At 56.4% G+C, this 24,472-nt stretch overlaps 7 protein-coding genes across 7 annotated transcripts; 3 read left to right on the forward strand and 4 right to left on the reverse strand.

Annotated features, from left to right (window-relative positions):
- Positions 1-212: 212 nt before the first annotated feature.
- On the reverse strand, positions 213-1,785 carry SPBR_05868 (oligosaccharyltransferase complex subunit beta; the record flags this gene model as incomplete). Its single annotated transcript, XM_040764131.1, has 3 exons — positions 213-1,378; positions 1,443-1,553; positions 1,638-1,785. 3 exons carry the CDS (start codon positions 1,783-1,785, stop codon positions 213-215), a joined length of 1,425 nt encoding a protein of 474 aa, XP_040622584.1.
- A 744-nt stretch (positions 1,786-2,529) lies between these two features.
- Positions 2,530-2,854, forward strand: SPBR_06285 (NADH dehydrogenase; the record flags this gene model as incomplete). Its single annotated transcript, XM_040764547.1, has 2 exons — positions 2,530-2,719; positions 2,796-2,854. 2 exons carry the CDS (start codon positions 2,530-2,532, stop codon positions 2,852-2,854), a joined length of 249 nt encoding a protein of 82 aa, XP_040622585.1.
- A 582-nt stretch (positions 2,855-3,436) lies between these two features.
- SPBR_05474 (uncharacterized protein) lies at positions 3,437-8,962 on the reverse strand (the record flags this gene model as incomplete). The annotated part of the gene is made up of 1 exon (XM_040763738.1): positions 3,437-8,962. One exon carries the CDS (start codon positions 8,960-8,962, stop codon positions 3,437-3,439), a length of 5,526 nt encoding a protein of 1,841 aa, XP_040622586.1.
- A 53-nt stretch (positions 8,963-9,015) lies between these two features.
- On the reverse strand, positions 9,016-11,952 carry SPBR_05589 (uncharacterized protein; the record flags this gene model as incomplete). The annotated part of the gene is made up of 1 exon (XM_040763852.1): positions 9,016-11,952. One exon carries the CDS (start codon positions 11,950-11,952, stop codon positions 9,016-9,018), a length of 2,937 nt encoding a protein of 978 aa, XP_040622587.1.
- Positions 11,953-14,018: 2,066 nt separating this feature from the next.
- On the reverse strand, positions 14,019-15,937 carry SPBR_05740 (saccharopine dehydrogenase (NADP+, L-glutamate forming); the record flags this gene model as incomplete). The annotated part of the gene is made up of 9 exons (XM_040764003.1): positions 14,019-14,289; positions 14,364-14,452; positions 14,523-14,781; positions 14,858-14,981; positions 15,047-15,253; positions 15,330-15,350; positions 15,415-15,696; positions 15,765-15,844; positions 15,924-15,937. The coding sequence occupies 9 exons, from the start codon at positions 15,935-15,937 to the stop codon at positions 14,019-14,021; spliced, it is 1,347 nt and encodes a 448-aa protein (XP_040622588.1).
- A 2,369-nt stretch (positions 15,938-18,306) lies between these two features.
- On the forward strand, positions 18,307-20,179 carry SPBR_05754 (cerevisin; the record flags this gene model as incomplete). The annotated part of the gene is made up of 2 exons (XM_040764017.1): positions 18,307-18,705; positions 18,923-20,179. 2 exons carry the CDS (start codon positions 18,307-18,309, stop codon positions 20,177-20,179), a joined length of 1,656 nt encoding a protein of 551 aa, XP_040622589.1.
- Positions 20,180-22,348: 2,169 nt separating this feature from the next.
- Positions 22,349-23,695, forward strand: SPBR_05941 (uncharacterized protein; the record flags this gene model as incomplete). Its single annotated transcript, XM_040764204.1, has 1 exon — positions 22,349-23,695. The coding sequence occupies one exon, from the start codon at positions 22,349-22,351 to the stop codon at positions 23,693-23,695; it is 1,347 nt and encodes a 448-aa protein (XP_040622590.1).
- Positions 23,696-24,472: the final 777 nt, after the last annotated feature.

The following is a 24,472-nucleotide window of genomic DNA, read 5'->3' on the forward strand; positions in this document are numbered from 1 at the left end:
TTAATAGTGGCAAAACATATAACGATTGACATAACAAAAAGGCACCATAAAAAAACATTTGCTAGACCCCTTCTTCCTGAAGGTTTGGGTCGTCATATTGTAAGTCTACACACCGTCCTCTCTTTTGGGAGTCCTTCACACTCGTCCATTTTTTTTGTCCACAAAAGAGAAAATCTAAAATTTTGTTCGCAGATTCTTCATTGCCGGAACCTTTACTGCGTCTTCTTGCCCACAGCCACCTGGCCGGTGGGCTTGGAGTACATCCACAGAGCGCAAAAGGCCAGCCAGCCGGTCACGGTGGCGCCTATGCCGGTGATCCAGGGCCAGGCGCCGGAGATGACGTACGAGCGTGGCCACTCGTCGTGGGCCATGTGCCGGACAGACACGGTGATCTTCTCGTCGAGGTAGGTCAAAAAGGGGCGCTTGTAGTCGACCAAAAAGTTGAAGATGCCGTGCTGGTCGGGCAGCGTGAAGTGCGCGGCGTAGACAGTGGCGTCGTCGGTCGCCTGCGCGGGGACGACGTGCAGGGGCAGGCGGTGGAAGGGCGACAGCATGGAGAACTCAATCTGCAGCTCGTCGCCGGCAGGCACCGTAAAGGGCGTCCACGTGTCCCAGGCGTGCTCCGAGACAGAGATGGCGTAGGCGACATCGTTCTTGACGCGGTAGATCTCTGGATTGGACGCGTTGCTGGCGCCGTGCTCGTTGAGGCGGTGCTCGATCCAGTTGACCCGCAGCACACCCGTCTCCTGGAAGGTCCAGCCGGCGAGGCGACGGGCAAACTCGCGGTTGTAGGTGGGGACGGTCTTGGCGCCAGCGGCCGGCAGCTTGACCTTGGCGTCGAACCAGGCGTTTGACAGCAGCTCGGCCGAGCCCAGCAGCGCAAAGCGCGCCGAGTTGCGCGCCTGCAGGCCGGACACGAGCTTCAGCTGGGCACCGGACGCGAAGAGCTCGCTGTCGGGGCCGCCAGACACGGCATCGGCCTGCTCCTGGGGGTTGTAGCTGTAGGCAGTGCGCGGGGCGGACACGATCGGCGCGAGGTAGGGGCTGTCGCCCAGGACGTGGCCGACGCCGCGAGGGAAGGCGAGCAGCTGCTCGCCACTGGCGGACGCGGGGGTGTCGAAGAGCGACTTGACGCCTGAGCGCGCGGCTGGGACAGGTAGAAGGAGGACGTCGTGGTGGTCAGCGGCCGCGAGGGAGTCGTAGTTGACGTGGTCGACGACGAGGCCGGTGCGGTCAGAGGGGAGGGATATGTCGAGCTCGCTCAGGAGGGACACGATAGACGAGGAGGCGGCGTTGGCGCTGGAGAGGGCCACGAGGACGTTGCCCTCGGCGTTGAGGAACTGGACAAGCAGCTGAGGGGTCAAGTTGGGGCCAAGGCCTGGATGGAGAGTTAGAGGGTGGGCAGTAAAAAAAAGACAAAAAAAACCGAGACGAGTACACACCCTTTGCCTTTGTCGGGAAGAAGATGACATGGTCATAGGCACGCTCGCCGAGGCGAAAGAGCGAGACAGTGCTGCTCTTCGCCGTCTCGTAGGAGATGCTGAAACCACGACCTAAAGGGCGGAGTTGGTATTAGCAAGACAACCTTCAGACACTGTAGTCAAGATACACGACAGCGTGACGAAGTAGCGACGCACCTTCAAGATCGCCAAGGAAGGTTGAGTAGGTGTCCTTGTCGGCGAGGTCGTCGACAACGGCCAAAAGCCTTGGCCCAGACACACTGACGGCCTGCACAACCGACACGGCGGCGGCGAGGAGGGAGATGGCGGACGCAAGGAGCTTCATGGCGTTGTGAGTGGATGTAGACGACTAGGAGGGTTCGGAGAGAGAGCCGAGGCGCCAACGACAGGCTTGCGGCGTCGAGCGTCGATGTGACGGCCAATGTGTCGAATGTTGTGATGCTTCGTTTTGGCCGAAAAGAAATGTGGAGGATACAAGTAGAGCAATTACAAGCAAATGCCCCCTGGCTTGCAACCGCAAACAAAGCAATTGCCACGAGCAGATGGCCGAAAAAAAGGAAACGAAAAGAAGAAAGGAAGAGAAAAGACACAGGAGCTGGGTGTCCGCTTGGCAGATGTCAGTAAATATGAAGATGTCGTGGATCGTGAAATAGGGAAAACGGTGTCCCAATGGCTGCCCCCCAAAGCAGGCACGCCGCGTGTTAACTAAAGCTTCCCTTCAGGATACGTATCCAGCAGCCAGCACCGCACCGTTAGCGCGGGAAGGTGCCAGGGGACGCATTGCATTGGAGACGAGGAAGGCACGAAAAGTGGGAAAGTGGGCCCAACTGCAAAACGGCAAGAGCTTGCTGGCTTGGAGCTTCTTTCGCTTGCGGCGACCCGGCTTAGTCATATTAATCCGGCCGCAGTTAATCCGAGCCTTTGAGTGGGTTCCCTCGAATCAGCGATGAGCCAATTGGGCCCGCATCGAATGGAGTGGCATCGCGAACCAGCCCTCCACGTCGGCTTTCTTCGTCTTCGTCATTGCTCCTCCACCACCACCACCACCGCGACACATCTCCCGCTCACCATGTCGTCCACCATTCCCCGCTTCTACGCCGGCCCCATCCGCTACTGCCGCTGGGCCGCCCGCGAGCGTCCGGCCTACTTCTGGTCGTGCGTGATCGCGGCCGGCGCGCCGTTGTCGTTTGTCATTGCACCGCCGATCCGCCGCCTGATTGGCGACGAGAACCCGCCGGCCATCCCCATGACATATCCGAGTATGTGCCACGCCAGGGATTGCACTCTCTGTCTATGCTGGGTCCCGTAGCTGGACTGTCCTTGCTAACGTTGTAGTCCCCTCGGGTCCTCGGAAACAGCTCTCTGGCTTCGACGACGATGCCAACGACAAGTGAGCGAGACTCCGATATGAAAAGGCGGACGAAGGCGGCGATTAGAGCGAACCAATACCACGGAAGCAAGAAAACCCACGGACATTCCATTTTTAGCGCAAGCATACGACACGGCAGCCAAAGAGGACGACGGGCGCAGCCCTGCCGTGGATGGCCAAAAAATTGCAAACATGCCGAGAGCATTTTGTACTGTACATAAGACGACGGCGGGTCCTCTCTGTGACAGAGAAAGACCGAGTATATGCCGCAAAACCAATACAAACACCATGAACATCTGCAACGCTCGTGGCCGACCAGAGCCCCGCACCGGTGTGCCCTGTGACAAGTTTGGTAATTTACAAAAATGCTAGAGTGATATTCTCCTAAGCAAGATAAGCTTTGCTTGCCAGAAATCGAATGAGCAAGAAACGTGCTCCAACAACCACGGAGGGACACAAAACGCCGGTTCTATATAATGCTCTCAGAGTGTATATATGCTGCCCCTCGCTGGGGTAGTCTCGACTCTGCAATGCTGTTGTCGCCGTTGTACCGTTTCTCTCTATCGGTCTCTGTGAATCAGACCCCATTCATACTGTGCCAGGTTAGTCACTCATCCAAGGATGTCGCAAAGCGGGGGTCAAAGACGAAACTTACTACACGCCCGTCGTCGTCGCCCGTGTACACGACCTGCGGCATCGGCGTGATGCACGTAATGGCGGCGTCCACATTCGCGCCGTTCTCCGACCGGGGATCGACGTGGTCCAGCCGCCGCTCCAGCTCCAGCACCCACCGTCCGCGCGGGCCGACGGTCTTGCGCCAGATGTTGACACGCCCACACCGGTGGCCCGTCAGCACCAGGTAGTTCTCAAGCCACTCGTTGCCCGCGCCCTCGTAGAACGCACACGAATGCACGTAGTCTTCGGGCCCGCCGTCGCACACGTTCTGGTCCAGCAGTGGCTCGCCGTTGAGCGTGTAGAGCACCACGTTCGGGCCCGAGCACAGCATGATCTCGCCCGTCACGTCGTTGATCCGCGCGCACTCCACCGGCCGCGCGCCCGGCAGCTTGCGGATGAACTCGAGCCGGTTCAGGTCCCACAGCATCGCCACGCCGTCTTGGCTGACGGTGAGCAGCGTGCTAAACGCATTCGACACGGCCACGGTCGTCACCGGCGTCTTGTGCCCAAAGAGCGAGCTGCGCGTCAGCAGCTCGACGGGCTTGCCCGAGCCCGACTGCACCACCGCGTACACCGAGACGGCACAGTCCTCGCCCGCCGTGATCAGCGTCTTGGAGTCGGCAAAGGCCACGCACGAGATCTGGCCGATGTGCAGGTTCTCAAACAGGCCCGCCAGCTTGCGATTGTCGCTGTGGTAGAACCGCACGCTGTTGTCCGTGTAGCCCCATTCGAGATACTTGTCGTAGAACGGCGGCAGGTTGAGCCGGAACGGCGACGCGCACAGCAGGCGGTCGAGCTTCGCCACATAGATGAGCGACGCGACGCGCTCCCGGCTCTCTAGGATCGGGTGCGGGATGCGCGCAAGCGAGTCGGCGACCGAGTCGATGCGCCGGATGGGGCACGCGTCGTGCTCCCGTGCCTGGTGCGGCCGGGAAAACACCTGTCGCGGCGTCTGCCCAAAGTTGTGGATGATGCCCGTAACAATCGCACGCTCCTGCGGGTCCTTGATGTTGTCCAGGTCGATGGCGCCGTGGTACGACAGGTGGTGAAACACGTTGAGGTTCTCGACGGCCGCGTCGCCGCGCTGCTTGTGGCCAAACACCAGGTCGATCCACTTGTGCAGGTTCTGCGACACGTACGGGCTCTCCAGCGCCTCGCGGTGCTTCGCAATAAATATGTTCGGGTCGCCCTTGGCCCACGGCGGCAGCAGCACGTTGTCAATCTTGCTGCCGTCCTGTCGCCGCCCAAAATCGTACCCGTTGATGTTGACCAAGAACTCGGGCAGGCAGAAGAACTCCGGAATCAACTCCCGCACGTCGGCGCCGTTGTCATGCGAGGCAGATCGCCACGCGCCCTCGATGGAGTAGAAAAGTCGGTCGGGATGGTCAAAATGCCCGCCCTGCAGCAGCAAGAATGACTGCACAAACGGCGGCAGTCGGATCAGATACGACGACACGACCATGGCCGACGAGTAGTGTGTTCCGTAGTGGAACGGCGGCTGCCCCATCTCCGCCAGCGTGCTGTAGCGCATCGCAAAATCGGACTGGCGCTGCAGCGTCTGGGCACCCATCGGCTTGGACAGGTCGCGGAATGTCGCCGGGTTGGTGAGGTCCAGTTCGCTGCTGGTGTAGTCCGCCAGCACCCAGGGAAACACGGGGTACTGCGTCAGATCGTTGAACGTGCGTCCGGCCATCGTGTTGACCAGCATCAGGTAGTGGAAGTTGGACATCTCGCCCTTCTGCCACCGCCGCATGGACGGGCTCCACGGCGACGAGTTGAAGATGCTGCCGAATTTGGAGCCCAGCGTCTGCGGCCCTTCTTCCGCTACCCGGAGCCCTTCGAGGCGCCACGCGTCTTCTGGGTTGGGCAGTGCGTTGGCTGGTCCGCTCGCGTGAGGGATCTTGCCCATCAGTCGGCCGTAGACGTCGTCGCGCTTCGCATTGTCAATCAGCGTCAAGAGATAGCTCCGACCATCGCGGAAGAAGAGCTCAATGGCGACGTCGCGGAAGAGGAAGCGCCGCTTGGACACACTGATCACATCGTACCATCGCCAGCTTCGTGATTCTTGCTCGACGCCTTGGAAGGGCGGCTGTCCGTTGACGTTGTTGTTGGCTGCGCCGTCTTTGTCGTGGCTGTTGGTTGGCTTCGCGGTGATAATCTGCGAGAATGGATCGCGCTCGTCGGCGGGTGCTTGCCAGGCATTCACAATCTCACCGTCGCGGCACTGGAACACATTGTCCATAATGTACAAGGCGTCCTTGCCAACGATGAGAATGCCTTCGCAAGCATCAAGGCCAATGATGCGAGACACGTTGTACACATTCTGCACCACGTCGCCCTGCTCCAGGCGACGCATGACCTTCCGGTTTTTGTCCTCGAAGCCATCCTCACCATCCGGCTCGTTCGGATCGTCAATCAGCTCAAAGTCTTCTTCCGGGGCCACGCCGGTATCCGTTCCTGGCGCCGGCCCTGGGGCCTGCAGAGCACCGCTGGGCATGCCGTTAGCAGCTGCCCCTTCAGGGACCTGGACCGCAGAGAATGGGTCAACAGGTGTTTCTTTGGACGACATTGGCGTAACCGCAATTCCGCCAGTTGCACTACTCGTGGTGTCCAGAGGCCGCAGGGTGGCTGTCGAAGGGGCTGTTGACGTCGCGGAGGCATTGGAAGGTACAGTAGATAATGCCGGTTGGGCTGACTCGGACACAGGTGTTCCAACACTACCATTTGTGTTGCCTCCTGCCGATGTGGGCGTGGCTGCTGCTGCTGCTGCTGCTCCTGCCGCTGAGTCCGTGACCTTCTTCTTGGACTGGGAGATGTTCTTGACACGGTCAGAAGAGTCGGGGAGCAGTCGAAGGCGCATGCGGTTGCGGCCTTCTGTGCGGTCGAGCTTCCATTTTGTCGGGGCGCCGGATGCAGAAAACACGGCACCCGGGCGCTTCAGGTCCCGCTCCATCTTGCCAAAGGTGGTGGCCAGGTACGTGAGGTCATCTTGTTGATCTTGCAGGACGCGCTGCAGCTTGAAGTGCTCCGTGCCATAGATACTTTTCATCCACGAGCTGTTGGCCATTTCATGGCGCAGCAGAATGTTGCTGCGCTCTTGGGCCTCCAGCTGCCATTGCTTGAGCTTGTCGCGGCGACGGGCGGTGCGCGTTTTAATCGCGTCGGCTGCCCGCTGGTTCTCGCTGGTCACAAAATCTTCCCAGAACTTGGACATGCCGCCAAGGAAGAAGGCGTCGAGGGAGGGACGGTGCTTGTCGACCCACTCAAGGAACGTGCCGTCGTCAACTTCAGTCAAGGCCCGGAACGAGCGAGCCAGGTGCAGCTGGTCGGTGGTGGCGCAGGAACGAAGAACTGTGGCTGACTCGTTTGGCTTCTGGACCAGGATGACCCGCCAGATGCTGGCTGCGGCCAGCCGGACGGATTCGTCGGGGTCAAGGAGGCGCGCGTAAAGCTGGTAGAACAGCAACTTCATGTGGTATTCGTCAGATGTGATTTCAGTGGACAAGCAGTCTATGAGAACAGATTGCCAGTAAAATATTCTCTCCAGCACAGGCAGCGCAGCCACCATGTCGGGTTGTTGCCCGCTGCTATGTTCGATCTCGGCTTCGACGTCGGACAGGCGGAAAAGCACGAGCTTCAGGAAAGACGTCCGGATGGACATGACGGCTTGGTTACAGAGCCGAACACTTTTCAGGGACGCGACATCGGGCCGGTGCAGGTATTCGAGGATCAAGCCGGTGAAATCCATGAGAACGTCGACACTATTCACGAATGTGCCGTCGAACGTCGCCTCCACCATGTGAGCAGTGAAGCGTGCCATGTTTGTCAGCACCTTTGGCTCGCAGAGAATGCGCAGGTCACGCTGCAAAACATCCTTGACGCGCAGGATCGTGCTTCGCAGAATGGCCGACTCAAAGTATGCTTGGTGCTCTTGGAAAGATGGAGGGGTCCGAAGGCCGAGGTTGAATCCCGGAAACTCTTTGCGGACGAGCACTTGGTCCACGAAGCCGTCGACAATCAGGCCCATCATGCTCTCCTGCAGGCCATTGCTTCCTTGCTGCGGAATGACGACTAGCTGTCTCTTTGGTGAGGCGTGCACCGCTAGCTTGGCCGTGTGCCACGATGGAGGTGCGGCTTGCGTGGTCAGCAGGATAAATGACGACGAGCGTCGTTCTCGGGTTGCAGTGGAAGGTCCCGGCCGGCCAGCGGTCGAGGGGATCGATTCGGTGGAGGCGAGGACGGCAGAGTCAGCGGCCACGTCGAAAGTTGACCCGCCAATCGTCGAATGCAGGCTGGAGCTCAGGTTCGAGTTGATACTCGACGTGCGAACCATGGCGGCGGAGGTTGGTCGCTGCTTAACGACGATGTCGGCGCCATCGAACCGCAGAGGCGCGTCCTTGGAGTTGAGCTCTGTTTCGGGCGCGAGGGCCTCCATGTTCACAACAGCAGGGAAGAGAGCGGACGACAAAAGTCGCACGTAATCGGAAGCCAGCGTAGAGTCGCGGAACTCGACCGAAGACGCGTGCAGGTTTGACAAAAATTTCACAACAGCATCCAGGACGGTAGCCTTCTCGGCGGTAGCAGAAACAGTAGCTGGGGTCGGGGCCGGAGCCGGAGCAGGCGCCGGGGCAATTGCAACAGCCGGGCTGTTGTTCTCATCCGCAAATGGGGTCGGGGGGGCATCGCTCGACTTGAGAACGTCGCCAAGCCCCTGCTGCAGCATAGCTACGACAACATAGAGGGCATCCGGGCAGACAATCTTGGAGCCAGCACCAAATTCAGAAACAAGCGCTTCAAACGTAAGCGTCTGACCCGAAAGGGAGTCGATTCCGGCCACGTCTTTGCCAAACAGGATCGCCATAACGCAAAACCAGACGCTCGGAACATCCCACCAGTGCTTGAGCCGGTGCGCCAGGATCCAGAAGCCGCCAGACTTACTAGCAAACTTCTGTACATAACTCGGTCCTTGCGAGACGAGGAGACGAGTTAAAATCCGGCACCCGCTCAACAGCACGTCAAGGTCGTCGAACGAAAGAAGGCACAGCAGCCACTTGTTAGTAACGGTCCGGGCAAACTTGCGGATGTTAGCGACGATGCCCTCCTCGCAGAGGAGTTGCTCGTAAAGTTTGAGGATGCGAACGCCGAGTTTCTTTTTGGTCAGGCTCTTGGACGTTTCCGCCGGAGCCACGGAGCTAGTTTCGGAGCTGCCACGTCCTGACGACGACCCGCCTGTATGGCGTCGCTGCAGGCCGCTTCCTAGACTTGCACTGGACTGGCCCGCCGCCCCAAGTGGTCTTGGGGTCCGGGAAACGTGGGTTGGCGCTGGGGAGTGAAGCGCATATGTGATGTAGAGAGCAAGTGACCGGTGGACTTCGGCGTTATAGTTGCACCGGACAAGACTCTCAAACGATTTCAAGAAATGTGGCAGAATCTCCTCGGACACCAGCTCGACCTTCATAGCGTCGAGTAGTCTTTTAATGATTCCTATGGCAAAGGTTAGTGATGTCCTTATCAAGGCCCCGCAGTAAAACAAATCCAGCAAGGACTGTTCAACGTACGCATCCGAAGAAGGCGCCGGCTGTTGAACTGGTGGAACTTGCTCATAACGGCAAACGTGTCAAACTGTTCGTAGTATAGCTGCTGTGTGTCGGGCGGTGCTTTCCGCCATGTATCGAAGTCGATCAGGAGAATGCGATATGCCAGCGGATTGATTATGAGAGACTCGAGAGGGTTTGCATGGTCGTAGCCAACAAAGGCAAGAACAAGCTTGAGCAAACGCAAGCTCGTATCCTTCCGGTCACCTGTCACTGGTGCCGCCTTCCAGCCGGAGCTTTCAGATGCAAGAGGAGTCGTGGTTACCAAAAGCAACGGCGCCGACGAAGGGGCGCTGCCCAGCTTTGCTCGCAGCAGCATGCCCAGGATAGCATATCCATTATCCCGTTCCATGGCGTCGCTATTCCGCCAACTGCTGTTGATGCAATGGAATACCATCTCGGTGGCGCGAACAAGTTCTTCGGCAGTGGTCGTCCGCTCCACCAGCTTCAAGGCGAGTGATGAGAAGCCAGCAAGGCGCCAGAGGTTGTCGTCAAAGTTATATGGCGTCGCCAGCACGGGGTCTCCGGTGAGAATGGACACGCCGTGGGAACGCACAAGAGCGTCGTTGATGCAGGGGAGGGCGCCATTAATAGCAATGGCCGTACCGCTCTTGGTAGTGAGGGAGAGCAAGTTCGCTGCCGAAGCTCGCGAAAGGGATCGGAAGAGGAGCGATTCGAAAAACGTGCCGTCAATACGGAAGGTGGAGCGGGGCAGGGTGCTCATCAAGATTTTCTGTTCCGGTGCTATGGACGAGGCCTTATCGCGGATGGCACGCAGGATGTCCGAGTTCTCGTCTTTGCCCCCGTGAAAGTCATTGCGGAGAGCCAGACGGGCCGATGCCGAGTAGGTCTGAAATCCGCCGAGGCTGTCCTGGTAGTTTGCTTGGTAGCGGGGACCTAGCCGGAAGTGCACAGCAATAAAGTCATCGCTGAGCGTTTCTTCAAAGAGGTGGGCGGAGGCCAAGGACCACTTGGAGTCCGAGCCCACCTGCACAGATAGATCCTTAGGCGTTCCCAGGAAGGCTTGGACGGGGATGGTTTTTCCGCGGTTGTTGCTCGCAAAGGAGACGAAGCTCTCGGAATTCCCGCCAGGTACTGTCGGCGGCGGCACGGGATAGGCCGCCTTGACCTGCTCCACGAACTCGCCGTTGACGTAGAGTGAGGCGCGCGTTTTGCCACGGCGGTGCACAAGAGCAACGTGATACCATTGCTTCTCGCTGAATCTGACAGACCGAAAGCGGACACTGGGCCGGGACGACGTGACGGAGGTTTGGAGAATGAAGTTGTGGGTGTCACGCTCAAGATACAGAAGAAGGAAGCAGGTTTGCGAAGCGTCGAACACGCCAAAAATGGTGGTGTGTGATTTGCGGTCGAATGTGTCGACACGCATCCAGCATGTGAATGTGTAGCCGTTGCCGGCCATGGGCGGGAACGAGCGGCCCAGGTTGGGCAGCTCGATGGATGAGTGGCCACAGTGGGAAAGATCGAACTGCACAAACGGTGGGCCGGTATATTTCGAGGCCACATCGAGACAAAAGACGGATGCAGCTGGATCTGTGCTCGAGAGCAAGAACTGGGCATCGGACAGCTGGTTGACACCGAGGTACATCAGCGACCGGCAGATGGGGAGAATTCGCTCGCGTTCCTCGGTGCTGAGCGGCGACGGTACAGCAAAATACAGCCGAAGGAAGCGGGACAGAATGCCGGTGCTGTGGAGAGCTGACAGGTTGGAAAGAGATATGTGCAGCAACGCCGCGACGGAATCGAGAACCAGCAGAGAGATGGGATCCGTCTCGGCAGCCTGACTCCGCGGAATGCACTCCCAGAAGCCAATGACCGTGCGCATCACTTCGGCATTCTGTAGCTCCGTCTTGGGCGCAATGATGTCGCTGAGCCTCGTTTTCATGTGCGCAGCGTCAAATGCACCCGACAGCGCAGCGTCCTTTGTCTTCGTCGTATCTTCTGCCGCGTCTTCCATTGCGTCTTCCTTGCTGACATGCTCGAAGCTTTCATTTTCGTCCGTCACAGTCGACCCATCTATTTCCTTTGATTCAGCCGCCACCTCATCCCTACCCGCGGCGTAGTCGCTGTCCTCTGTCCGTAAATCTCCATTCTTCTTTGTGTCTTGTTGTGTGCTCTCGTGTTGTTTTGCCTCTGGTGCACCACCGGCCGCAGCTATGGCCTTGGATTGGGACGAATCGGCAATGGAAACAGCGGCTATCCACTGGCAGAGCTCGTCCATCCGCTGGTCGTCGAGTGCAAAGGACAGGAGCTTGCCAAATAGCTGGCAATTGCCCCACATATCCGAGTCACTCACGCCGAGGCCGATGCTAGCAATGATCTGCTCCAGGGCCTCCCAGCCGCCGCCCTCTACACGATGACGGAAGTAGCGCCGGTTGCCGTGGTGGCCCCGGAAGGCAGCAGACAGGACAGCCAGCACCACGTGGAGCAGCTCAAAGAGGGCGCGCTTCTCCGCATCCCTGCGCACTTGCGGGTTGTAGTAGCCGGAGAAGGACCGTAGGACGCTCAAGAGCAGTTGGAAGCCGTGCATATGTCGGAAGTCATCCTGCGCCGTGTTTGGTGGTTGGAGAGCGGTAAGGTACTGGTGGATCTGGCGGGCGTACTTGAGTAGGGCCTGGATGTCTGGGTAGCCGCCAACAGTTTGTCTCCTTGCCGGCGCTGTCGATGGCTGTTCAGTCGGTAGCAACAGCGGCCGTGCTGGAGAGGAGGATGGCGGCGAGATCACAGCCTGAACGCCGTGAAGAAGGCTCTGGAGAACCTCGGCCGCTTTGCTCGTCGCCAGCTGGTTCGACGCTGAGGTCGACGACCGATACCGGCTCGGCCGTGTCGCCATAGTTGACAGAGCGAGGTTCCTCCCAGTCTATGGCGCTGTCTAAAGCGCTGTCGTTCGTGTCGTCTTTTCGGGTATGTAGTCTATCGTTTCGTTCAACGTGTCCGCCTGATCTCGTGTGTCTCACGCCTCGCTTTGTTGGTTGCAACGGGCGCTTCTGGCGCTTCTGGCGCTTCTGGTGCTCGCCCAACCGTCCGTTCTGGCACCGCCCCTCATGCTTTTGCGTCCGTATCGTCGGTGGGCAGCATACGAGAATGCCAAGGTTGGCCTGGGTGGAGATGTGGCGCGTCCAGGGCCGCCAAAATCTCGTCTCGAAGCTGTCAGTGAGCTTATTTGCTGGTGTTTGTCTGTTTCTTTTTTTCTTTTTCTTTTTTTTCAGCTGTTGGAGAAGCTCTGAAGCCAAGAGATAAGACAGGCCAGACAGAGAGTGCCTCGTTCACGGTGGCTTGCCAGCAACAGAGGCGTCTTGCCGGTCGAGCAGGAAGGGGGGAGTGCAACTGTTGGTACAAAGTGGGAGGTCGGTCGTTTCTATCACAGGATCAGCGTTATGTTTTGGTTCGAGGAGGGTTTGATAGAAATTCGGTGTTGCGCGCATGCCAATGTCTGCAAAAGGACGCCCCACTGTCCAATCCTCCCAAACGCTCCTGCCCTCAGCACTATTTACGGACGACACACCTTTGTGGGGAACAAGGGAGGGGCTGTAACAGGTCCAGACACAGACCTTCCGTAACAGAGAAAGAGCTATCGGGAAGCCTTGTTTTAGCGGCAGCCTGGCCGCGGCGCAGCACGTAAGCAGGATCACCTGACGCTTAGTGGAGGGCTGAAGGGAGAGCAGAGCTGTAGGCGGAGGAAGGAGTCAACTTCAGTCCTGAACAGGCAAGATCAAACTACGACAGGCCTCGAAATGGGGTCCAGGGCAAGTGCAGTTTTACGGACTCGATCTCGAGATAACTGTTCAGGATACTGATGCTCTTGAGAAATAGCGGCCAGTCTTCGCAGGCATAATTTCATTATGCCGCTACAGAACCCCCTGCTTCGTGTTATGCAGCTATTACCTGGCTAATACGAAGTTGCCACCGAATGATTCTGGTTCGCACTGAGAGGATCGCAAATGCTGCCTGCTTGCCGCTTTGCAGGATCTGCGAAAGCAAGTGCGCGTATTCAGAAAGCAGATCTCGTTTACCCAAACCATTCCCTGTGCCGGATTGATTCACCAGTGCTCCAATCAGTGGGCCGAAGTGTTGTTGCATGAAGGTGTATGGAAATGCCGTATAGGAGTCTGCCTTCCGTATGTGGTTGCAGCAGCCCCGGTTGGTCCTGCTTTGCGCGATACGCCTGTTTCGAGAAAGACCGAGGGACCTATAGCCACTGGAGCGGATGACTAATAACACAAGACATGGCCAAATATTGATCCATTTACACACGTATCCTCAAATTCCAGTATACCGGTAAATTTCCGTTCTCAAGATCCTCAAAAAGGCGTTCCTCGTCGTGCCTGTAGTCGTACGTGTCATAAAAGAGGTCGAAGATGTAGATAATTCGGGGCCGCCTGTTGATTGCCATGACCCGAAGCTGCACACTCTCGTTATTACTGTCCACGACGCGACACTTGATCAGCGCCTGCACTGCTAGAGTAACGACGAGTAAACAAAGTCGTTCTTGATTTCATCCCAGGCTTCGGAATCGTAGCAGAAGATGGGAAACAGGTGGCTGGTATATGGACCGCAAAATACAATATACATATAATTTAGCTCTGATTTCCAGGGGAACCTTTTTTGCAGTTACCTTCTTTTTACACGTTTTGATTTTGTATCTTTATTTATAAAGGGTTTTTTTTTACAAGTATTTGTATACGTTTTATTTCGTAATTTTTTCTTCATTTTTTTTAAAAAATAAAATAAAATACGTACTACCGACCAACAAGGCATGTAATTATTTGGCAACGCTCGACACATCAGTCTTTTTTTCAACAACATTGAACCAAATGCGACGTGAATTTTATTGAAACCGTCGCCTTTTCTATAAACTCTTGTATTTTTCACATCCAAAACCCAGGCGCAATGGTCATTTTAGACAATGGTCTCCTTGCAGTAGATGCCGTACTTCTCCTTCAGCTCCTTGATGAGGGGATCGTTGAGCTTGGTGTTCATGGGGGCCAGGACACCTTTCTCGGAGATGGTGCCGTTCAGGACCTGCTGAACAGCAACGGCGCAGGGCACGCCGACCAGCTTGGCCATGGCGGAGTAGCCGCTGGGATCGGTGCTGCCGTATTCGCAGAGAGTCGACAGTCTGGTCTGCTTGGTGCCGTCAGCAAGCTCGACCTCGAACTTGTGCTGCAGCCTGAGGGTTGGGTTAGTAGAACGTAGTTCGCATGGCTCAGAATATCCCTTTTGTACATATCGAAGGGTACTTACATGACGAGATCGCGCTCGCCCTCGGCGTACTGCATCTTCTTCTCCAGGGTGGCGCAGAGGGTGTCGAGGGGGTTGCTACGAGGGATGATCTAGGCAGCGCGTTAGAGTGTGCAAGATAGACGTAACAAAAAGGCAAAAAGAGAAATATAGATGCCGTACCTTCTCGTCCGAGAAGAGACCGATCCACTTGAGGCCGGCCAGGATATGGTCCTTCTGCTCAGCGTCGACGAAGTTGGTCTTGGAGACGATGGCCGCAACGAGGTCCTCCTCGTTGGTTGACTTGGCGCCCAGGATCTTCTGGGTAGCCTCCTTCCAGGGGATGGCGTCCTTCCAGTAGCTCTCCTCCTCGTCCTTGAGGAAGTTGATGTCGACAAGGACCTTGACAAATTCGGGGAAACCGGCGTATCTCAGAGTGCCACTGCGGCGCGCGGATTAGCTGGTGTGCACGGGAACATGACAAAAATCAGTGGCGAGGCGACCTCGAGTTGGCATACCGAATGACAGTCTGGGCCTCGGGGATGTTGTAGCGCTCCTTGTAGCCAGTCGAGTCTCTGTTGGGGTAGGCAACGAAGGCGAAGCCAGGGTAGATGTGGTACGGCTTGGCAATGGCCATGAGATCTGGTGTATTGTTGTTAGTAAAATCAAAGAAATCGACAATCCGCCTCGTGGAAAAGTTTTCGTACCAGGACCATCGACGTTGACGACCTTGCCGTCCTTGTAGAAGCTGGCAGCGTTTCTGAGGGCCAGAAGGACTCCGCGGGGCGACCAGGAGAACTTGTAGCCCAGCGGGTTACCGGAATCCTCGGGGGCGGGAAGACCACCGCAGTACGACAGGAACGACGTGATCTTGCCGCCGGCCTTGTGGACCTCATCGATGGTCTTGACAGCGTCTGGGAGAAAAGGTTAGTCGCAAAGCTTGAGTGTTGAGGAGGGTTTTGCCCTGGAGTCCGTAGAGTAAAGCCTTACAAAGATGGTCGATACCAGGGTCTACAATAGCAATTGGTTAGTCAAATTAGCAGAAAACGTTATGGGTCTCGAAATACAAACGCACCCAGGCCGATCTCGTTCATGACAGTGATGCCGGCGTCCTTGCACTGCTGGTCAAGCTCGAGCATGGCAGGCGAGACGTAGCTGGTGGTGACGACATGCTTCTTCTGGCGGATGGCCGACTTGATGACGGTAGCGTGGAAGGTGTAGGGAATCAGGGAGATGACCAGATCGTGCTTCGCAACCTCAGCGTCGAGGGCATCGTTGTTGGTCACGTCAAGGGAGATGGGCACGGCGTTCTGGATGCCGGCCGAGAGGCTCTTGGCAGAGTCAAGTGTGCGGCAGGCTGGAGTCCGTACAAGGTTAGAGGAGGGCGAATGCAGCTCAGAGGTCAGAGACGGAGGGACTCCATACCGACGGACACCGTGACACCGGACTTGGCGAGAATCTCGAGAGTGGGCTTCGTGACGAAGCCTGCACCCAACATAAGCACCCTAGAGGCCAAAGAGACGTTTTGTGAGCGAACAAAACTTGCCATTGAGAGTTCTACGAGTGCCGGCGGCTGGTACGTACTTGTGGGAAGACATTGTGACGGTAGATTGGAGAGAATGGACGTGGTAGAATCGAATTGGTTGTTGAAAGATTTTGGTGACCGTCGATTCCGACCAAACATTAGAAAAAAAATTATCTACGGAGCACGGCAGTAGCACGTCGCGATTTGCGTGAACGTTCACTGGCGCCGGTTACAGGAGCCGGTTACAGGCACCGGTGCTCCAAAATACTTGAGTCATTGGAGGGGTTCAGCGGAGTTGGAGGGGGAGAGGCGGCCGACAAACGGAAGGCTGAGATAGCGAGATGACTAACAATTATACGCGGTTGGTCACGTGCAAAGGGGTTGCCGTCATGCTGGAATGTGTGAACACCGCTATCCCCTCTTTTCGTTAGCAAAGGCTGAGAGCCAACTAATAGTGGAACTGGCTGTGGCTTCAGTGGTCGATCACGAGCAAAGCTCTTAAGCGCTGAGGGAGCAGAGAAACAACGGGGGGTTTAGAAAAGAGAGAGAAATACTTCGCTTAAAGGCTCTGTAATTTCTGAAGAAACAAGAATGCGCAAAGAATGCGCACTTCAAGATATTCAAGAGAGCCGTGGCTTGGTTCTGACCATGACGCAGTCACGAGATGCTAACTGTATTTCTGGCGGCCAGAGTCAACCGAAACAAGGCTGGCCTAGCCGCCATGCCCAGGCAGCCTGCTGATGCGTTTCTGCCTCGCTTGGCTCTGCGTCCATTGGTGGCGTCCCTGGCGCCCTCTCTCTTCCTTGTCGTGTGCCTAGGTTCTCCGTTTTCGCCTGGATTCCTGTCGTCCTCTCACAAACCAAGAGGTCGTCAGACGCCAATGACGCCGATAAGTGCTGAAATTACCTTGCACGCATCGCCACTCAAGACGATGTCCCTTGATGGCTGCTTTTGTGTCCTTCTCCTTCCAGCTGGTGTTTCTCGTGGTATCGCCTGTAACCTCGTCCCTCGACGCACCATTTTACACATTAAACGTGCATATATCATGGCGGAAGTACGGCCACTCCTTCTTTCCAAATCTGTATTTTCACGTGCATCTCACCGTATCTGCTGTTCTCCTGTTATCTGGGGTGCTTTATCGCAATCGCGGCTCTTCTTCTTCGCTCATTGGCAAGATTTCAGGCGTCGGGCTTGGTTACTAACGATGCCTATCATCCTGACGGTTATCGCACTCTATCATAGCTTTATCAATATTGCCAATCTCAACAGAATTGAACAGTTGTAATTAATGTGCAGCTTATAATTTATCACTTGCCAGTAACGACGCCCTCTGTGACACAGTCTCCGTTTCCTTCAAGCTCCCAGGATGGCAGGTAATAAGACCAGGGGAGGTCATGCGGCATGTGTGTGAGGCCAGCGATGGGTCTTCCCAGGGCCTGGGTGATCAGCCTGGGGCAAAGAGCGGCCCTCTCTGCATCTTCTGTCTCATCCGCCGCAGCTGTGGACCTGGATTGCCCCATAAATTACCCAGTGCGGAGAGCTCAGCGGGCCATCCCAGAGACACGAAGCGCTGTAATTCTGCCCCGGGAAGACGTCATCTATTTGTCTCCAAAAGGCGCCCAGAAGGCAGCCATCTCACTGCGAAGCCAATGCTCACTCCGCTCTCCGGTAGGGGTGTCTTTGGAGGAAGAGAACGCACAACGTCCTCGTCGTTCCATCGAACCGTGGATCACTCGATGCCTCCGTTGAAGCTGTCGTTCCCTTTCCTTGCAGCGGCCGCCTGCGTTGCGCATCATACACGAGACGCCAAGGGAGCGCAAAACCAGCGCACCGTGCGAATCCCTTATCGCATTGCCGAGGAAACACTCCGCCTCCGCGTTTCAGTCAGCCTATTGGCTAGAAATGTGCGCTAGTACCGTTTCGGACAACGAACCACCGTCTGACCAGAACCCGGACCCCCCGACCAGTGCTGCGTCACGCTGTTGGATGAGGCAACAGCGACCGTCGAATACGCAACAGGTATCTTTTGTGCCGCTGTCTTCGGAATCAAAGGTGCAAAGCGCACCTGTGTGGTCCTCACGCGATACCTGCTCGCTCGCTAGCGGGTTACTCACTCGCCTCAGTGCATCCACCCCATCCACCACCTCCTCCTTCCCGCTCTTCCTTTATCTACGCCATTCCAACACTCCTCCTTCTTCCCCGTCTTCCCACTTCCGCTTCTTCTCTCTTCTCTTCCTTTCCTCTCCATCCCCTATCGTCGTCGTCCATCTCCCGTATTCTTTCCGGGGCCTGTTACATACCGTCGATTTTCTGCTGTTTCGTGTTTCGTCGTCTCTTGCACCGTTCTCTGCTTCTCGCGCACTCTCTGCGAGGTAATCGGAATTCCGACATCGCTCTCTGACCCTCTGCATTGCCTCTTCCCCGTCCCTCTTTTCCATCATCATGAAGGGCTTGATTGCTCTTTCACTGGCAGCCGTCGCCTCAGCGGCGCCTGCTTTCAACACGGAGACCATCCACGGCGATGCTGCTCCCGTTCTGTCGTCTGCGAACGCCGAGGAGGTGCCAGGTGCATACATCATCAAGTTCAAGGACCACGTCGACGAGAAGACCGCCAATGACCACCACTCGTGGGTCAAGAACATCCATGACTCCTGGGTGAAGACGTTCCCCGAGAACAAGGACGAGCGCATCCTGGAGCTGCGCAAGCGTGGCCTTGGCCTGTCGCTGGCCGACGATGTTTTCCGTGGCGTCAAGCACACCTACAAGATCGGCAGCGGCTTCGTCGGCTACGCTGGTCACTTCGATGACTCCATCATCGAGCAGGTCCGCCGGCATCCTGACGTGAGTATTCTTTCCGCTTCGCATCTCCCATTTCGCACCTCCCATCGATGCAGCTGCAGCTTGCCGCTTATCTGCCATGCGCGGCCGCCTCCTTCGCTCCAATCATCTTATCGCCGAAGGCAGGTGATCACGCGATGCGTCATCATGCACTATACTCGGCTACCGTCCGCACTCTATAGTACCCTCACACTGGCTAACATGTCATTCCATCATGTAGGTTGAGTACATCCACCGGGACACTGTCGTCCACACAATGAAGTACCAGGAGATTGAGGTCACCAAGTCTGGCTGCTCTCCCGAGACCGAGAAGGGAGCCCCCTGGGGTCTGGCCCGTGTGTCCCACCGCAAGTCGCTGAATTTTGGTACCTTCAACAAGTACCTGTACGCCGAGGAGGGCGGTGAGGGCGTTGACGCCTACGTTATTGACACCGGCACCAACGTCGATCACGTCGACTTCGACGGCCGTGCCCACTGGGGCAAGACCATCCCCCAGGGTGACGAGGATGTCGACGGCAACGGCCACGGTACTCACTGCTCTGGCACCATTGCCGGCAAGAAGTACGGTGTCGCCAAGAAGGCCAATGTGTACGCCGTCAAGGTGCTCAAGTCTAACGGCTCTGGCACCATGTCCGACGTCATTGCCGGCGTCGAGTTCGCTGCTCAGCGCCACATTGAGCAGGTTGCCGCTGCCAAGAAGGGCAAGCGCAAGGGCTTCAAGGGCTCTGTCGCGAACATGTCGCTGGGCGGTGGCAAGACCACTCCCCTCGACGCTGCCGTGAACGCTGCTGTCAACGCCGGTCTGCACTTTGCTGTTGCCGCCGGCAACGACAACGCCGACGCCTGCAACTACTCCCCCGCTGCTGCTGCCAACGCCGTCACCGTCGGTGCCTCGGCCATTGATGACAGCCGCGCCTACTTCTCCAACTTCGGCAAGTGCACCGACGTCTTTGCCCCTGGCCTGAACATCCAGTCCACCTGGATTGGCAGCAAGACTGCTATCAACACCATCTCGGGTACCTCGATGGCGTCGCCCCACGTTGCCGGTCTCCTGGCCTACTACCTGTCTCTGCAGCCTGACACCGACTCCGAGTACTCCGTTGCGCCCATCACCCCCGCAAAGCTCAAGTCGAACCTGCTTGCTGTTTCGACTGTCGGCACTCTGACCGACATCCCCGCTGACACGCCCAACCTGCTCATCTGGAACGGTGGCGGATGCAGCAACTACACGTCCATTGTCGAGGAGGGTGCTTACGATGCGACTGCCGACAAGGTCCCCGAGAAGTCCGCTTCCGGCGTCGTACTTGACTCCGTCTCCGAGCTGGAGAAGGCCATTGAGGCAGACCTTGAGATCCTCTCCGGCAAGGTTGTCGGCAGCGCTTCGGCTTTCGGTCGCAAGGCTCACAAGTTCTCTGAGAAGATCCACGAGCTGGTCGACGAGGAGCTGAAGGAGTTCTTCGAGGAGCTGAAGCAGTAAATTGTTTCATTTGTGCTAAACGTGCTGGCTGCCGGATGACCCTGGCATGCACGAGTCCTTTGGCATTCCTGTTTCTTTTGTCCTTTTTCCTTTATTCATGTTTTTTGTAGTAGGCTGGGGCTTTGTATCTTGATTAGGCTGCACCGTTAACGTACGCTCTGTTTCTCTCTATTTGTACCATCTTCCGTTTTGGTTTCGCAATCGAATCACATTTATTCCGGGTTTCCTACTCAACATCCATATGTATCAAGCCGGCCCATCTCTTTTTCCGGGAGTCTCGGTATGCACACAGCTTGACGGAACAGTATTGAGGCAAGAAACACTCCTATATCGTTCTTGCTATCGTGCTTTGTGATAATGACGCTGCTGTAAACTCTGGACGGCTGCACTTTCCCTGATTGCCAATGGATGGCATTTTGTTTCCTTTTTGGGCGCAAAGCATGCAATTGCGACGTACTTTCCTTATTCGTCCCATGGGTGCCGGTTCGTCCTTCCGCACCGGGTCCTATAGCTTGCCGATTTGCTCTTAGCCCAAAGCCCCTTTTCTCCGTTGTCGCTTTGTTTACTTTATCTCAGATGCACTGCCTGTGCTCAAAGTCATCTGCGGACGCCTCTATCCATACACCATTTTCATCGACATCATCATCGCATTCTTTGCTTGTACTATCGAGCCTCTATTGTCTACACGATTCCAGCCCATTTATTTTACGCGACGGTCGCTTTACTAAGCTAATAATAAGTCTCCAACCCGCACACCTCGAGATTGACCAAGTGGTGACCATGCGAGGACCACGGCTCGACGCTTCCGGCCAAGGTCGATCAAGTACCCGGGGCGTCCATCTCCAGCACATGGATGCAACTGATGCCACGAGAGATGCACACATTGCTGCAAGCAAGGCGTTTGTCCACGACCGAGAGAATTGCGGTTCCGAAGCACCACAGACTCTGTTTCCCGATCCTGCAGTCGGTACTAGGATGCTGGCCAGCCGGTATGGTGACTCCGGGTGCGATGCGCACCCCTCTGCGCCACAGCGCGACCGTCGGCCACACACCGGCAGTATTCGTTTCGTGCAGAATGGCGGCCAGACATCCAGCTCCGCACGGCGGGAGGCAACTCGTGCCAACACGCGGTTAACGCCAGGAGCATACCAAATACCACTTAGAAACACGACCTCCTCTGATATTCACCCGTCGTCGCGGTTCCTCGCGGCCAGCGAGAGCAGCTACTCCCAGTATACGTCTTCTTTACCCAGCACTCCTATGAACAAGCAACATATCAACAAGACCTGGTCATCTCCGCAGGTCCGAAACAAGGAAAATTTCGGAGATGCGGCAGCCAGTATGACCATGGCAAGAAACACAATCCACGTTGGCTCTGCTCCGCGCCGCACGATCATGACCCAAAGGCACTGGCCGCGCCAATCATCAAAGGGCAGCCTGCGTAACAAGAGTACCTCAACGACTGCCTTCGGTACTGCACCGCTGCGAGTAGTCACAGAAGCGGCCAGGTCTACGACGTATCCCTCTGGCCTGTCAGCATATTTTAAGGACGCGGTTACTACAGGATACCCTGCTCAAGAGCACAAGCACGAGAGGTCAGGAGAGTACAGTACAACCCAGAGGCAGCCGCTTCTGGCAGCACCTTCCCTGCAGAATACCCACAACCGGTGCATTCAACGCCAACCGGAGACAGATGTCATCGTGGGGAAGGCAGCGATACCTCCACCATGTCCGACAATATCAAGAAGCTTCTTGCGGGCTCACCGGAAGCGCAATTTTTCATTCTCTAGCAATGGCGAGGACAAATTCTCAGCAGTACCATCCACTATTAATTCATCTCATAAGGGCCTTTCTTTGCGCTCACCACGCACAGAACAAAGGGGCATGCGCAAGTCGCTTCGGCAGAATCAGCACCAGACACCACGGCCAAGTATATTACCTGACCGACCAGTACCCGATATCAGTGCCCAAGAAGGAGTCGAAGGGTTTGCAAACGAGTCCAGCAACACCGGAAGCCTGCGCCGAACAGCGAGCAGAGTGTCGAAAAGAGTTAAGATGAGACTGAGAAGTTTCTGGAATCACTCTAAAAGTGATTGTGGCTCAGAGCAGGTGCCAGACCAGCATATAGAAGCCCCTTTGCTCGGGGAAGTCTTCAGCGGGCAAGAATTTATGTCGGAACGTGCGATGCGATTGTCCTTTTCAAACGACTTGCATACCAATTCCGAGTACAACGGGTCCGGAACGATCGTCTGCGGAGCATACGGGGCCGGGCAGGCGGCGCAAAGCGAAGCGAGCGGTGAGACATCCCGGTTCACGAGCTGGTCTAGCTCAGTGCGTCGGGTATCGTCGACAGCAAGCAATCGGCAACCAACGAGCGAATTTGCACCACAGCACTTGCCTGTGATCACCGAAAGCAACGGCCAGGCCGAAGTCCCAACGCCGATTGCAGCCTCCAGAGTTGAAACGCACAACGGCATGCTCCATCCACCACAGACCCAACCAATGAGCGCTGCACAACGGAAGTTGACTGACAGAGATGCTGAATTACTGGCGTCTGGGATCCGTATGCGGCGAGCAGCACAAGTCTCTCCCAGCTCGTCGTCGTCGTCGTCTTCGTCTTCGTCGTCACCTTCGCTCGCTGGCAGCGGCCGTGGAGCTACTCCCCGGCAGGCGATTGCACCCGCTGCCCTTCGCCGTCTACAGGAGTTGAGCCTAAATTTGCAAAATGTCTGCCGCGAGGAGAGCAGAGAGACTACCGCGAAGGGCCAGACAAGCAGCAACGATCCGTTTTATGACGGAGACAAAGCCAAGAATGTTTTGTTCGCCTTCCAGTCTGCCCCAACAACCCCTGCTGACCCAGGCCTCCCAGATCCCCAGAGATTGTCCCCAGTGGCCGGTGGTCAGGCAGTTGCGTCGCCGCAGTATTTTTTCCGCGGGAAGAGTCCTTTCCAGCGCGCTCTCCGGGAGAGCATGAAGACATTTGAAAGCGAGACATCGGCATCCCGAGCCCAGAAGCGAGATCAAATCGATGGCGGGTTTGGAAGCCCGCCTGGTCTTGGTCTCCCAGGTCTAGCGCACGCAAAGAAGTTAAAGGAGGCAGAAGACGATGCGCCACTTCTCCAGTCTGATGGGTCCGGACAGTGGTCTCGTGTGCAAGCCTGGCAAGCCGGTCTGGTTCATGACAGCTCGACAAAGTCAGACAGCGCGCACTCGCCACCAGGCAAGGGCCAAGAACACTTACCGACAACTGACAATCCTGGCCTTCGCACTATGGTCTCACAAGGCCTCTGTGCATCGACAGCTAGCTTGGGCTGCGGCACTGCACGGACGCCCGTTGCTCGATCGGTACAGTTGGACCGCCTACACCGAGACACCGTCGTATCGCCGGAACAGCTGAGGGTCTGGATGAACCAAAGTGTCGATATAGAGGAGATGGGCAGCCCCTGGTCGAAGCCAACACCCGGCCACACTCGCGAAAATGCCGAGCATGCTGAACACGACGACAGTATGGTTTAAGGTTGGCGCAAGATAGCTAATATTTAGGTAGAACAAAATACCTACAGGGTTCGGCTGGTGGGAATGATTTTTGCTTTCCGGAAAAAAGTATGGTCCAGCAGCGTCGGTTTATAGCCTCAATGTTAGCAAGTCAAACTTAAATGGTCTCTGCTTGGTCCCACGTTGTCCGTACACAATACGTCGTAATACATTCTAGCTGGCTTGATTTGGCGATGTTTACGAACAGGTAAACGTTTTGAGCCAGCATTTACTTCCATGTCCCAGAAGTCTTCCTTGAGCGACAGAGTCACGTATGACAGGCAGGCTCACTTCATAATGAAAACATATGGCAAATTTTATCACAGTGAAACATACACTGCCATCACACACCAAAATGAGGCCGGAACTATGGATACATGTCCCATGCGCCGAAATGTAGCAACACGGATGTTCCGCAGGCCAGAAAACACATCCCTGCAGCGTGTCGTTTTGTCCCGCAACTTGGTCATAAGGCTGAAATGGGACGGGAAGAGACAAACGTACGAGGACCATACCGGCCTTTGTGCTGCGCTCTTTATGGTACACTAGTCTGGCACTATTAAGCTTTTGCGCATTTCTTCCTCGACATCCCCAACAATTTTGCTGTTTGCTTCCCGTGATAGGCTGTCAGGTGCGCCGTGACTAAAGACGAAGAGATGTTAGTAACCTCATGAAGTTGTTGCATTTTCGAATAGAGCATTTGAATGACGCCTGCGAGACAGCCATGCAACCCCAGCTTCAGTCAGGTGTCTTCCGGCC

The sequence above is a fragment of the Sporothrix brasiliensis genome, assembly GCF_000820605.1.
Source record: "Sporothrix brasiliensis 5110 chromosome Unknown Cont15, whole genome shotgun sequence".
NCBI lineage: Eukaryota > Fungi > Ascomycota > Sordariomycetes > Ophiostomatales > Ophiostomataceae > Sporothrix > Sporothrix brasiliensis.